The following is a 14,937-nucleotide window of genomic DNA, read 5'->3' as shown; positions in this document are numbered from 1 at the left end:
ATTCCACAACCCCCACTCCTCATTTCAATCGACCTCCATAACATTTTGCTAGATATGTAACATATTGTAAGTGTTTAGGGATAGTATTTTCTTGCTTATTTGTCAAACATTAGAAAACAATTGAGAGACTCAATTATTTTTTAAGAATTCATTTTTCGTGGAAAACCCAAAGCGGAAAAGTGAAGAATTAAAAAAATAATATTAATAACATCCGTAAACATTCTCGAACTATCGTCAGCCTTAAAACATCCTATTTACTTGACTAACTATGTACACCCCCGGTCTTGTAACATGAGTGAGATACATCCCTAAATTCTCACCAAGTTTAGAGGTGTTTTCAACACTTCTCAAATTCTCACCCTAACTCCTAAATTCTCGTCAAGTTTAGGGGTGTTTTCAGCACTTTCTCTCGGCTTTTTATTAAGAGCCTCATACTTCTACAAGAATTTGAGATCACTTGCTTATGTCATGCATGTGGTGGATCGGTGCCTAACTCAACCCAAAACCTAGCTTATGAGGAGAGAATTGTCTAAGTCTATTTAAAGAGACCAACTTCCCATCATTTTTTCGATGTGAGACTTCTTAACACTCCCCTGGACGCCCATACCTCATTAACTAGAGCATGAACAATATAATATGGGGGCCCTACATCGGTGAACAAAGAATTGGAATGAGCCTAAGTCTGATACAATGTAAAGATTTATCTTGGACCTAACTCAACCCTAAAACTAAATCTAAATTTAGTTAGTCAAGTAGAAATGTGTTTTTAAGACTGTCAATAATTCGAGAAGAAAACTAATAATTTAGATCGAGTTCAAAATGTTTTCAATACCTATATCAAAAAAAATAAAAATTACTCTAAATTAGGGGGTGGGGGCATAAATGGAAAAAGATGTAATGACGTAGAAAAGTCTCGTTAAGCTCACTCCACCATTAACAGAGAAAGAAGCTTTCACACACATACCTTCCTTCTAAGACACCCATTCACACTCTTCACTTCCATCTTTCTCCTCTCAAATCTCAATCACAAGCCAAGAATTTCACCTTCTTTCTGTAAACTGTAAGATACCCTTTATCTATATGTCTTCTTAGAGATGCTAGAAATGGAAGGAACAGCAAAACCCCCACAAATTTCTGAAATGTTTCACAAATTCGCTCATGTTGTTAGAACCAAAACCTTCGAACTCTTCGCCGACGATGAGAACAACAACTCCATCGCCGACGACGATAACACCGACACTGATGTTTTCACTCTCCTTGATTCAGCTGAAGAATTCATACCTGACCAAAAAGTTGTTGTAATCAAGCCTGATTTCTGTAAATTTCCTCATTTAGCAAATACCCATTTCAGTAAATCCCTGATTTCTTCACTCTTCGCTACAATTTCGTCATTTGAAGCTTCGTATCTTCAGTTACAAACAGCTCATGTGCCCTTTGACGAAAAAGCCATTGAATCAGCGGATAAAGCTTTGGTTACTGTTCTTCAGAAATTGACTGAGATGAAGAGTTTGTATAAGGATTTCAGGAGAAACCCAAGTTGTAATATTGATGTTCTTATGGGGTCAGAGCTGGAATTTCAGGTTCAGGAGCATCAGAGCAAGCTCAGAGTTTTGGAGACTATGGTAAATCAATTACTGTCTTATATGGAGTCTAAAGATGAAGAAGTTTCAATTTTGAGGAAGAAATTGGATAAAATTCAAGATTCTAATTTGAGTTTGTCTAAAAAATTAGGGGTAGAAAATGAAAAGTCAAATAGTAGTACTACGGAGGTATTGTGTACAGTTCGTGTTTTTGAATCTATGCTACGCGATTCGATTAAGTCAGTAAATAAATTTTCTAAGTTATTGATGGAGTTAATGAAAAGGGCAAGTTGGGATTTGGAGAAAGCAGCTAATTCTGTGTATTCTGATGTTAATTATGCAGAAAAAGAACACCATAAATATGCATTTCTGTCATATATTTGTTTAGGTATGTTTAAGGGGTTTGATCTGGAAGACTTTGGTTTGTGTGATGAAGAAATGTTGTCTGATGGATCAATATCTGATGAGAATGATTATTTGAAACAATTACTTGAGCATGTTTCATGTAATCCAATGGAGACATTGAGTAAGAATCCTAGTTGTGCATTTTCAAGATATTGTGATAAGAAGTATGAGCAGATAATTCATCCTACAATAGAATCATCGATTTTCAGGGATTTGGATGGGAAAGAAGTCATAGTGGATTCATGGAAGTCGTTAAGTGTGTTTTATGAGTTGTTTGTAAGGATGGCTAGTACAATATGGCTGCTTCATAAGTTGGCATACTCATTTAATCCTGTAGTTGAGATATTCCAAGTTGAGAGAGGGGTGGACTTCTCGATGGTCTACATGGAAGATGTTACAAGGAAAATTCAATTCCCTTTGAGCAAGACGAGGCCAAAGGTGGGATTTTCTGTGGTGCCTGGGTTTAAAATTGGGAGTACAATCATTCAGACACAGGTTTATCTAACTGGCTTAAAAGGCATGGAATAGGGTAAAACAAAGAGATCTGTACAGTCGTCTGCAAGTCGCGTTGCTTTATTCGTGTGCTTTGTTTTCTCTTGACTTACACCAAAAGATTCAGAGTGCTCCATTTGACAGCTAACCTTCTTTGGTACCAGAATTCAAAGAATTCTTGTCAAAGTGATGGCACTGCTATTGCCGAGGCATAAGCCATCTCATATTGTTGCAGAAGTTGGTGTTCTTGCGGGTCTGGATTGGTATGGATGTTTTTTGTTATTGTCACTACTCGCTAGTAAGTGGTCACTAGTTAGTCTAATTTGTGTATTTGCTTGAATAGAAGTTCTGTTTCCAGGGGTTCTGTTATTCCTATGAAATGTATGTAAGCACTGCTTTTATGTTTTTTTTTTCTTGGTTGTTTTTCTTTTTATTTGGTTACTTTTAGTTAGGGAGGTGAGATGAGGTGGGGGAGTAGTACAGGATATTACACAATCGAATTGTATGTAACTCTTTTAATGTCAAAATGGACAGTGATTTCAACAGTTCAATGAATCCTTTCATTATTAGCATACTTACTAGTTATAGAACTGTCTATTTGCTTTAAATAAGTGTTCACTTGTTCTCTAGGCACATCAATGGACTGCGACCTTGGTCATTGATAGTTTGTGGGTTTGATCAACTGTTTCTTGAATGCCTTATTTCTACATGTAGAATCACATACATTGGAGATTCTTATCCCGTATGATATATTTTTTTGGACTCATGAATTGCCTGTAGTTGTTACCTTGATATTACCACCTTTCTTGAAAGAAATATTGTGTTTGTTTCTCTACCTTTCCACATATCCATAAAGGATGATTAGCTATAATACCATGATCTTACTTTCTCCATCTACAATTCATTTTTAATAGGCACGAACCATGATTTACTTATCAAAAAAAAGAGAGGCATAATCCATGGTTTACTTTGAATGCCAATCTTATTGTAAAGGAACATAAGCAGAACTAAAGCAATGGTTTGTTGCTACTTTGAGTATTTGCCTTTTTGCTTCTCTGATCATTCTCAATGCCATCAAAATTGCCCAATAGAATAGGATATTAACTCTCTGATTAGATTCATTTCCAAGTGATGAATTGTGTGGATAATATCAGAGCAAAAACATGCATTATTTGTAATTATATGTTGTCCACTGTGAGTACTCACTTATAAGCAAAAGCTTACTTTTTAGGTCTGTGTCTCTGTGAGTAATTTATTCAGCTTTATCGAACTGGCTGGTAATGTATAGTAGTGTTGTACTTTCGAATGTCCTCCCATGGGTGCATTTTTATCATACATTTGTCAGCACATATATCTTTTTTTAATAAGATTATGTGGGGCAACGGGATGCATGACACCCAGGCATACGTGAACATTTGTCTATGCACTTTTTAAGGGGGACGACTTTGGTTTTTGTATGACAAGGAAATATTCTGTAATTGCAATGTTAGTATCTGGTGAAAATGGTTGTCTACTATTTATTCAGCATGCTTATGTAAACCTATGAAAGCTTTGAGTAGGAATCCTAGCTGTGTGATTTTTCAATTTCCAGTATGAGCAAGTAATTCATCCGCCAATAGGATCTTCAAGTTTCAGCAATTTGGATGAGAAAGAGACATACTGGATATAGTTATACTGAAGGCACTCAGTGTCTTTTATGAGTTTGTTTGCAAGGATGGCATGTGCAAATGGTTGCTTCATAAGTTGGCATAATCATTTAATCCCGTACTTTGACATATTCCATGTTGAGAGAGGCATTTTCAAATCATTACTTGTTCAATTGGCCGATGTTACACGGAAAAGTCAATTCCTTTTTGAGCAAGATGAGGCCAAAGGTAGGAGTTAATATTATACATGTGTTTAAAATTGGGAAGGAGAATCATTCAGGCTCAGGTTTATATTACTAGCTTTGGATGCAGAGAGTTGTGTAAACAACGAGAGTATAGTGGTGTGCAAGTTCTTTGCTTCAAACTGCACAATTGAATGTGCTCCATTTGTCAACAAACTCCTTTTTGTGTACTATAATCCAAACAATTCATGTCAAAGTGATAGGTGCTGCTACTTCAAAGGGACATTCGTCAAAGATGCTATCCATTGCTGGCCAGGATTTGTAGGGATGCTTTTTCTTATTGCAGCAACTGGTTACTAGTTAGCCTAATTTGCGTATTTGCTTGCTTAGAATTGCTGTTTCCAGAGCTTCTGGTCAGTCCTATAAAATGTTTGTAAATCACTGATTTTGTTGGGTTTTGTTATTGTTTTTCTTATTAAAGTGATAGATGCTGCTACTGCTGAGAGCCTATCATCAATGATTGTATCTCTTTCTGGCCAGGATTTGTATGGGCGTTTTTTTGGTTGTGCTACCAATTTGTTACTACTTACTCTAAATTTGTATGAGACTAGTTAGTCTCAATGATTTGTATAAGCCGACCTCCACGAGGTAGGGGTAAGGTCTGCGTACACCCTACCCTCCCGAGATTCCACCACACCAATGGGATTTCACTGTGTATGTTGTTGTTGTTAGTCTAATTTGTGTATTTGCTCACTTGGAACTTCTGTTTCCAGGGCTTCAGGTAAGTCCTATGAAATGGTATGTAAAACGCTTAGTATGGAGGTTTCTTTATTGTTTTACTTTAGTTTGTTGGGGAGGGGGTGAGCTGGGCTGGTGCCTGGTGGTTTCTTTATTGTTTTGGTGTCTTCCCAGTGAAGAGATAAAACTGAAGCTATTAGAGATTGCTGAGTTTGGGTGTTGTTTCAGTATGCATTTTGCACTGGTCTTGAAGTTTAACTAGTTTTTGCTGAATATTATCTTCTCTGAGCCTATTTTACTGCAGTTACAGTTCAGAATGTTCTGCTTTGGACTGTTTTTCTTGAGCGGAGGGTCTATCGGGAATAACCTCTCTACCTCTGAGGTTGGTTAAGGTCTGTAAACGATCTATCTTTTTCAGACCCCACTTTGTAGGATTACACTGAGTGTACTGTTGTTGTACAAAGGAATTAGAAGAGGCATATGTATTCTTCATCTTTTGTATTATATGAAATTGAGCAACTTTTGCCTTTCGTTTGATTTTGATTTATCCATACCCTCGTTGGCAAATCGACTCATGATTTCCCATGCCATTAACGGAGCTTCAACATGAAATGAGTTTTTTTTTTTCAAACGACAGGGTAATATTAGACCAAGAGTTAAATGGATGGCAAGGTTGCTCAAAATTCAAATAGCGCAAGGGGAAATTTGACCTTTTCCGATGTGTATCGTACAATTGATATTGCCAACAGATTGAATTACAAAGGACTTATTAAATCGAAATCCTCTCTAGTATGGTTTCTTTCATTCTTAGAGCTCAAACCCGAACAAAACAATCTTCTATCAATCGTACCAACATCATGACAAACAATGGATTTGCGCAACGCTCCCTAACAAAGGCGATTCCGTACCAAAGGGGATTCGAATTCGAGATTTCTTGGTTAAGGATGAAGGAATACTTATCACTCCACCACAAGAAAAACATGATTTCTTCGGAAATATTAAGATTTAAAAAATTATTTAATTGCATGATTTACCCTTCAAATGACCAATAAAAAATAACATAAACCTCAAAATTTGAACTTATAAATGTGAATTATCATTTACCAATATTCTCTCGTTTCAGTTAAATTTAAAATTAGAATTTGACAAATATTTGATAGCAATAATGCTTGTTTCAACAAACTATCAAAAATGTTCAAATAATACTTTAAAGAACATTTTAAACCTACTATATTGATTATTAAAGATAAAGGGTCATTTTTATCATTATCTTCATTCAATAATAATAAATTTGAATATTTTCTCAATTTAAATTTATTTACTTATTTTATGTCTAGTATAATTAAAATTAAATTATGTACTCTTTTCTTAAACCAAAGTTCTCGAGTTTAAGTAATTCCGAAAATTGTTCTAATGCGGATATCGGAATTTTTTTAATTTCACATACATATAACATTATATAACTGGAGTGAGGTTTTTGCAGTAAAGCCCTCATCCTACTCTGTGGAAATGGTTTCCTTATTACCCAATTTGTCTTCACCAATTTCTCGTCTAAGGCTGCTATGGAGACCCTCAATTCACCTCACATTCAAAGCGACAAGCAAATTGCAATTGCATAACAAAGCAGTAAAGCCTCAACTGTTCAAATCTTTTTCAGCTTATTGTTCTACTTCAGCTTCTAATGTTCAAACCCAGAATCAAATACTGGGAGAAAATGAAAATTTGGTTGTCTTAGGCATTGAAACGAGTTGTGATGATACTGCCGCCGCTGTGGTAACTTCTTTGCTAGTTTCTTTGAAATTACTTTTGTGGCGGAGCTAAGTTTGAACTCTATAGGTTTTTTAAATTTCAGGATATCGACATTAGCTATTAGTAACTTGGTTATAAATTTTAATTTTTGTTTTACATGTTTAGTGAATTTCTTAATACAAATACAGAAAGCTATTAGGTTCGGCCAAACTTGGCTTCTAGCTCCACCCCTGTTTGTGGGGCTGTGCAAAGTTTCTTCTTTTATTGAGTTTAGTGATATCCATTTGTAGGTTAATAGCAATGGTGAAATTCTCAGCCAAGTTATCTCTTCGCAGGTACTTTATATGTATTTAAGTAGTTATAGAAAGTCTGGAGAATTATCATTTAGTTTATATTATTATCTTGTTCTGTTAAATTAATGACTACTGATAAACTATTGGGTACTTATTATCTTGTGTTCATTACATTGTTTTAGTTGAAGGCTTGTTTACTCATTTATTTTTGCATCATTATGTAAATAGTTGGGGTCTGTCTAGAATGACAAATGTCATGTTCCACATTGTTTGCTGGTATGCACGATTTCTATTCATTTTCCTATTTATACATATAAAGATGCAAGTATTGTTTACCCCTAAATCAATGACTTAGGATAACAATTGAATTTGTTTTAGTGGTTCAAGGGCACACACATTATAGTGACCAAACAGTATGGTTTTGGTGCTAAATTACTTGCTAATGAGTATAATTCAAGTAACAAGGAAAATTAGTAAACAGTGAAACGAGTAAAAGAGGAAGAATCTTGTTAAGCTGCTTTCCAGTGTAATCGTCTGGCAATGTCACCGGGAAAACAAAAGCTTGAGTTACAATTCGAAGTGCAATAGAGCTATTGTGATACTCATCAGATGGGTTACAAGTGAAGGGAAGGAGTATATTTATAACCTAGCCCTAGGTTACGTCTTGAGTCTGTTCCACCCCTCATAAATGAACATTATGCAAATAGTAGAAGGAGGATATTTAATGGGGCTGTTTTGTTAATGAAAGCCCCTTAGAGGTTGATGTATTCCTATGCATGGCAGAGTAGTCAACATAATATGGGAAGTGATCCTAAGCATCGTTCTTTTATATTCTTATACTGCATAATTTGTTATCTGTTCACACCACTGTTCTTTCTTCATGTTAATTGCTCAGGGAATTTCTCAATGCTCTAAAGAATAGTAACTTCGAGAAGTTATCCAAATTATACTATTTTTGTGTGCCCACATTATGTGGTCTTTCTTCTAATCTTGAGGTTCCATATATCATCAAGGCAGAACTGCTTGCTAGATATGGAGGAGTTGCTCCTAAGATGGCAGAGGAAGCACATGCTCTGGTGATTGATCAGGTATATGCTGTCAACCCTGAAGTACTTTGTTTCAAGAACTTGGACACTGTTGATCACTGGTGGAAAGTGTTACGGTAGTATCAAGTGTGCGTCTTGTTTAGGTGTCATACCACGATCCTGCATGTTACTTCTTCTTTTTTCAATAAGACGATTGAGAATACATCAATTTGCAAAGTACTCAACTTCTTGCTAAACATCAGCATTATCAGGTTTTATAATGTCAATGAACTCTGATCAAGTAGTTTGTTTGATTTCACATGCTAGATGTTTCACTAAACCAATTGAACATTTCCTTTTGGCATCATGATTTTATGTCCTGTTTAGTGATGTTCTGTATTTCTGTTTGTGCAGATAAGGTTCCCTTTCGACCCTTTTGTACTACCTCACTTTTCACTAGATAGCAGAAATTTGAATTGGCATCTTTTGTTTATTTTTGCAGTTTTCCTTGATATATATTTTTAAAGTATTATTATATTCCCTGGAATTATTCCCTCTTAAGGATCTCCTCCAGCATCCAGACTATGCTTCATGGTAGTGACATGAACTTAATAGATAAGTGTTCATTAAAAACCATAGTATCAATATTTTTTTTAAGGAGATATGTCTACTGTTAAATTTTACCTAATGGCTCAACTAAATGCCCCAAGGAAAAGCTTCTCTTAGATGCTGCCACCACTATCCAAGAGAAGTTCGCACGAGTTGGATAAACAGTCTCCATCCTATCCCTTACTGAGAAACTATCAGAGGCTCATTTACTCAACAATCATTTCTCATAACCCCAAACAAAGACAGCACACAATCAAAATGCTCAACTTAATATAGGTAGTTAGGTACTGAAAAATATGATAAAAGCTTTTGAAAAAACTTACCTTGGGGTCTCTCCTGTACTTGAAAGTCTCTCTCTCTCTGTATTTTTCTTCTTTTCCCCCCATATTTGATTATGATAAACTGGAAAGAAGAGAGAAGTTCTGGTCTGGGCTTATTTTTGCTTTAGATTTAAAGATGTCCTCTTGTGGCTTGACTTGTTCGATCATCTTTTGCTAAGGCTAAGTTTATAAACTTCTTGGGAAATGATCAAAGAAGAATACTCCTATTATTCAGTACTCCAAAAAACACTCCCTAATGAACTGGAAAATCAGTGGGGTCTCTTCCAACGAGGAAAAAAGTAATAATGTAAACTCCCTTCTTTTTCTGATATTTTATATCATGGATTAATTCAATGAATTAGAATGAATTCAACTGATTGATGATCTATATCCCTTAGAGAATAGTTAACAGATACTCTTAATCATAATTCTAATTGATAGACTATGATTCCATAATAGAAAACTTTCAAATATCTTTTCGGTTTTGTTTTTCTGAGGCTTCACATCGTTGTCTCAAGGAGCAAATGTGGATATCATTCCAAAGGACCCTGCCTCAAGTTCTCTTCTTGTTACAATTTGACTCATTATTCTACATCTCTCACACTTTTAAGACTGTTAGCTTCTTAATATGAATTGACACATCATATTTCTGTCATGTATTCCTGCGATCAATGTGTACTTATTCCCTTCAGGTGGTACAAGAAGCACTAGATAAAGCTAATCTAACTGAGAAGGATCTAACTGCAGTTGCTGTCACGATTGGTCCTGGTTTAAGCCTTTGTTTGCGAAGTAAGTTTTTATTCAGTCTTTGCTTTAGTAGCCTTTCTTTCTTTTGGTTTGTTTTAATTTTTCCTTCGGGAGCGCTGATCATTTTTTTTCTTTCTCTTTTTCCTCTCCTCCCCGCACCAATTAATGTGCCTATTTTTTTTTAGACTGAAGTATTGTTCTTAATTCGTTAATATTTGTCAATTTCTAACATAGACTACTTATGAATCTGAAAAATTAAACATTGGGGATATTCGTGTGGGACACAGATGCATTTTGGGACAACTAATGAACCTTGTGTAAGTCCTTGTACCTTATTTGTTCAATTTATGTGTAGTTGGTGTGCGGAAAGCAAGAAGTGTTGCCGGTTCTCATAATTTACCTCTTGTTGGTGTCCATCACATGGAAGCTCACACTCTGGTTGCCAGGTAGCAATATGGAGTAAAGGTTAAGTTATTCATGCTAGTAGCAAACAGTAGATTAAGATCAGTGCATACAGCTAAAAATTTGTTGGGAATTTGTCCAATTCCATGGTTAGTTAAACTGTGAATTTCCCAGCTTTCAATTACTTTCTCCGGAATACTGCAAATTACAATAAAATAAAGAAAAAACTTCGGCTGAAATAATCTTGTAAGATGAATTATCTCCTCTGCGATAACACTTTTATGTTTTACTTATTCTTGATTGTTTTGCTATTTATTTGGTTGCCAAATTTTGTCAGGGAATCATATGAATAAGCAGATCATTTTTTTTCTCGTCTTCTTTGTTCTATTTCTAGGGGCACCATTAGTTTTTGTGAGATGATAACCTATGGTCTGCTTTGTAGCTATAGAGGTTTTGTCACCTTAAATATATCATGGGATATCTTGTTTTAGAGCACTTATCTGTCTCCTTGAGAAACAAAGATTTATCAATCACAAATATTGGCTGCATGGTATGAGGTGGTAATCAAGATTTTTGTCTGTATTCTACTTCACTTTTCCCCTTTCTTTTCTTCTACTGGAACCCTTTTAAGTAGTAATTACAGATGATTTCATTGACCTTGGAGTCTCAGATATGAATAAGCTGAGAGGAGAAAATGTAGTCGCCCATGGAGTGCTCCTCAACTCCACCATTGTTTTTTACATTAGCTTACAGAAAGTTGCCAAAGTGTCTAAAATGCCCGCCTATCTTATGCTTACAGATAAGTCGAAGTTTCTATGAAGATTGTATGCTTCAAGATATTTGTAAACTCAGTGTACTGTACCACCTGGAACTAATGTTTTCTCTTTTCAGGCTAGTAGACAGAGAACTGCAGTTTCCTTTTATGGCCCTACTTGTCTCAGGTTAGATAACCTTCTACAATTTTATAGGTCTGTTTTATTTACTCTTACTGAAAATACATTGGGTCATCTTTTCCTGTGTTTTAGATATATATGGCCAAGCTATATAGTATTGTGCTAATTCTTATTGGGCCTTCTTATTGCACAGCCATCTTATGGTGCTATCTATATCAGTTCACCTTGGAACATCACTTGAATATAAAAGATCTAGGATTTGTTACTGAATGTCCCACTACCCAGAGAGTCTTGACATCTTTTGGCAGTTTAATTTGTGTCTAAAGGTCTTTCATATGCTTGTTCGGATGCTCATGATATTCATTGTTATGCTTATGAATCCTTCGATTGTATCCTGCAAGATGAAAATCTCTCATATATACAATCAAACATCTTGTGGTTGATTCAATTCAAGTATATTATTTGTGATCTTTGTGTGTGTTTTTTCTTTTAGTTTCTTTTCCCAAGGGACCTGACTTATCTAAAAAGTTACGAAAATTGAATTGTTGAACCTTTAAGCCAATGTATGCTAAATATTGGATATGTTTCTCAATTCAACAACATAAAATGCAGTTTTCATAATGAAAAACAATTTGACCAGTTGTATTTTCCTGTGAATTAGATATCAATAACATACTGGATTTTCTTTCATTCATATGCTCTTTAGGAGGCCATAATCTTTTAATCCTTGCACGTGATCTTGGCGATTACATACAGCTTGGGACAACAATTGATGATGCAATTGGTGAGGCATATGACAAAACAGCAAAATGGCTTGGTCTTGATCTGAGGAAGAGCGGGGGCCCTGCTGTAGAGGAGCTAGCTCAAGAAGGAGATGCCAAGTCTGTCAAATTTAAAGTAAGTTACTTTAGAGACATTTGCACTTATATGCAATACGTCTCCGGGTTTTCTCTATTAAGGAATTTTAGAAGTGATATTGTTTGCCCAATTGACTAAAAGTTTGAATGAGTTTTAGGTCCCTATGAAACAACACAAGGATTGCAACTTCTCATATGCTGGTCTGAAGACGCAAGTGAGGTTGGCAATTGAAGCAAAAAGAATGTATGTGATTCATTAGGGAATAAAAGTTATTGATCAGCTCTGCAAAGTGTTTTTCATTTTCATTTCATTTTAAACTTTACCACCAATATCATTGCGTTGTTTTTTGTTCTTTTCGAATTATAGAAATTGATTTTCCATTCCCAATGAGGTAAAGAGTGGATTATCCAATATATGGAAACAACCTGTCTGGTCAAAGCTCTTGTTTTTTCCTCTTTCTACAATGTTACCTTAGGATAGTGTTCTGTAAACCATGGTCCAGAAAGTACAGTAGCTTTTAGCTTTGTCTTATGATCGTAAGGTTTTATGAATCACTAGGACAACAATGCACATCAGTTGGTTGTCATTGTCCTCGTCCTCCTAGCTACTCACATTTTGTAGGTTGTATGCAGCAATGCTGAAATCTCTCTTGCTTCAGCTTCTGATGAAGAAAGACAGGCTCGGGCAGATATTGCTGCCTCCTTCCAGGTATATAGATTTTATAGAAGATTGATCTTGTTGTAATTTGTTTATAATTAAGAAGTATTGGTTAACAAATCAATGGATCTGTTTCCTATACCTCTTCCATATTCTTAAATCTCATTTACATTGTAATGAACGCTTCACGCAGCGAGTTGCGGTATTACATTTGGAGGAAAAGTGTGAACGGGCAATCGAGTGGGGTTTGAACATAGAGCCTTCCATAAATCATTTGGTCAGTGTTTTCTGTTTACTGCAGTTTTCTATGACTAATATCTTCCTCCTTGGCTTTACTCTAATAGTCTAATGTATTAGTTTCACATGATCCTGTAAGCTTAATGTCAATTATGCTAATTGTCCAATTTACCTTTCACAGGTAGTGTCTGGAGGTGTTGCATCTAACAAGTATGTCAGAGCTCGGCTTGATGAGGTTGTGAAAAGGAAAGGGCTGAAACTTGTATGCCCCCCTCCAAGCCTTTGTACTGACAATGGTTAGACAATTCTCCTTCTTACGTTGCCTCAGTTTCATACAGGAACTTTGGATTCTTAATTTTTAAGTTTCCAAGGCTTCAGAGGAAAGGTCATGTCTCTTACTGAGTGAAGTAAATTGGCATGCACTGCCTCTAGGTTGATTGTCTCGTGGATAATTTTTAGCTCAAAAGTGCAAATGGCTTGACATTGCACTCTAATACGTTGACCTGTTCTAATAGGTGTAATGGTTGCGTGGACTGGCCTTGAGCATTTCCGTCTGGGCAGATTTGATCCTCCACCTCCCGCAAATGAACCAGAAGATGCCGTGGTTAGTCTTTTTCTTCCCTTAACTCAAAACTGGCCATAATGTCCTATAGTTACGTTGATTGAGTATGACAAGCCATAGATTTGTGCCTTGAAAGTTAAGTTTGCCAAAAGTCATGCGATTATTCAATCAAAATAAACGCCTACATGTTAAACTGATCTGCTTTATTGAATTTCTGTAGTTCTACTTCCTGTTCCCTGAAGCCCCCTTCCCACACCCTTCTCCTTACCATGTTTAATTATGATCCATTGCTCCCTTGATCAGCTTGATTTGCGCCCAAGGTGGCCTCTCGGTGAGGAATATGCTGAAGGAAAAAGTGAAGCTCGCTCAATGAGAACAGCACGGATGCATCCATCACTTACCTCTCTCATTAAGGCATCTATCAAGCAAGAGTCACAGTCTGCAATTTAAACAACTCAAAGACTTTTCTACAACGCACATCCACAAACGTGTAGATATTTATATAAAGTGGTTTGCCTAGAATCATGATTCGAATATGTAAAATCATATTCGAAAATTGGTGAGCTGAAAGCTTGAAAGAACCATAATTCAAGAGCAATGAGCCTGTGGGGTAAAACTGTGTATTTTGATGTTGTATCATATTTTAGTGCCTCCTGCATTTGGTAGTTTTCCATCTTGTACTTTAAAAATTCAGCTATGTTAAGGGCATTTTTATTCAATTTCACACAGTATTTTGACCCATTTTTTTTGTTTTTCTAATTAAACGTGTTCAAATGATATAATCTTTATGGCCATTCAGCAGAAATTCACATTTAGAAATTAGAAGTGTTTTTATTATTTTTGGTCTATTCCTTAAAGAGTTTGGTGCAACATTTGCTTTTTTATTTAAAGTTTAGTTTAGTGTCTAGCTTATTGTTTTGAGTATTTGATGGAATTTTTCTAATGTTTTTTATTAAAGTTTTTTTTCTTCAAAACATTCATTTGTTAATTCATTACCGATATAATATGTTTAAAGAATCATACAACATTTACAATTTAACTTGGAAATATTCGTTCCCAAGAAAAATTAACAAAGAAGTTGAAAACTTAGCTACGTTATGAGCTACAATATTAAAACTTCTAGAAATATGTACAAACACGTCTTGCTTTAGATATGCAGATATTCTAAATATCTTCACAAGCTACATTCATATTCCGAGTAGCCTTCATATTTTTCTTCAATTATATCTACTGCACCTTTCACACTACAGCTGAGCTTCCTACGTCCATCTTGTATCACTTTTTTCATAGCTATTCTTATTATATCATAAACTTCTCGACGAATGCATGAAGCAAAACATCCTTGCTATCCATAGTAACCAAATCAATACTTACCTTCTTTGATTCAACTTGTAATCGTGCATGACATTTAAACAAATCTTATTAAATACTTTAATTAATATTTCATAATTCTCTTGAAAATTACTATTCACAAGCATTTATTCAAGAAATTCGTTATATTTGAATAAAAATTTTGCCACTACCAAAGAGTCAATTAATTAA

General features: G+C 35.4%; 1 protein-coding gene across 2 annotated transcripts; it reads left to right on the top strand.

Annotated features, from left to right (window-relative positions):
- Positions 1-6,517: 6,517 nt before the first annotated feature.
- On the top strand, positions 6,518-14,066 carry LOC102589203 (probable tRNA N6-adenosine threonylcarbamoyltransferase, mitochondrial). 2 transcript variants are annotated; one of them, XM_006345455.2, is made up of 13 exons: positions 6,518-6,816; positions 7,083-7,127; positions 8,099-8,173; positions 9,732-9,828; positions 10,142-10,232; positions 11,080-11,129; positions 11,788-11,978; positions 12,097-12,182; positions 12,572-12,647; positions 12,790-12,873; positions 13,015-13,129; positions 13,349-13,437; positions 13,699-14,066. In XM_006345455.2, exons 1-13 carry the CDS (start codon positions 6,553-6,555, stop codon positions 13,843-13,845), a joined length of 1,410 nt encoding a protein of 469 aa, XP_006345517.1. In that variant the 5' UTR covers positions 6,518-6,552; the 3' UTR covers positions 13,846-14,066. The 2 variants fall into 2 exon arrangements, with proteins under 2 accessions (XP_006345517.1, XP_015163387.1); XM_015307901.1 differs by having other exon boundaries at positions 6,786-6,816; positions 8,103-8,173.
- The last annotated feature ends 871 nt before the right edge of the window (positions 14,067-14,937 follow it).

The sequence above is a fragment of the Solanum tuberosum genome, unplaced genomic scaffold, assembly GCF_000226075.1.
Source record: "Solanum tuberosum cultivar DM 1-3 516 R44 unplaced genomic scaffold, SolTub_3.0 scf00069, whole genome shotgun sequence".
NCBI classification, from domain to species: Eukaryota; Viridiplantae; Streptophyta; class Magnoliopsida; order Solanales; family Solanaceae; genus Solanum; species Solanum tuberosum.
Note: the sequence above shows the minus strand (reverse complement) of the source record. Positions and strands in the feature narration are given on the sequence as shown.

Coding starts and splice junctions, on each gene's coding strand:
- LOC102589203 (XM_006345455.2), top strand. CDS start 6,553: ATGGTTTCCTTATTACCCAATTTGTCTTCACCAATTTCTCGTCTAAGG. Junction 8,174..9,731: donor ATGCTCTGGTGATTGATCAG/GTATATGCTGTC, acceptor TATTCCCTTCAG/GTGGTACAAGAAGCACTAGA. Junction 9,829..10,141: donor TTTAAGCCTTTGTTTGCGAA/GTAAGTTTTTAT, acceptor ATTTATGTGTAG/TTGGTGTGCGGAAAGCAAGA.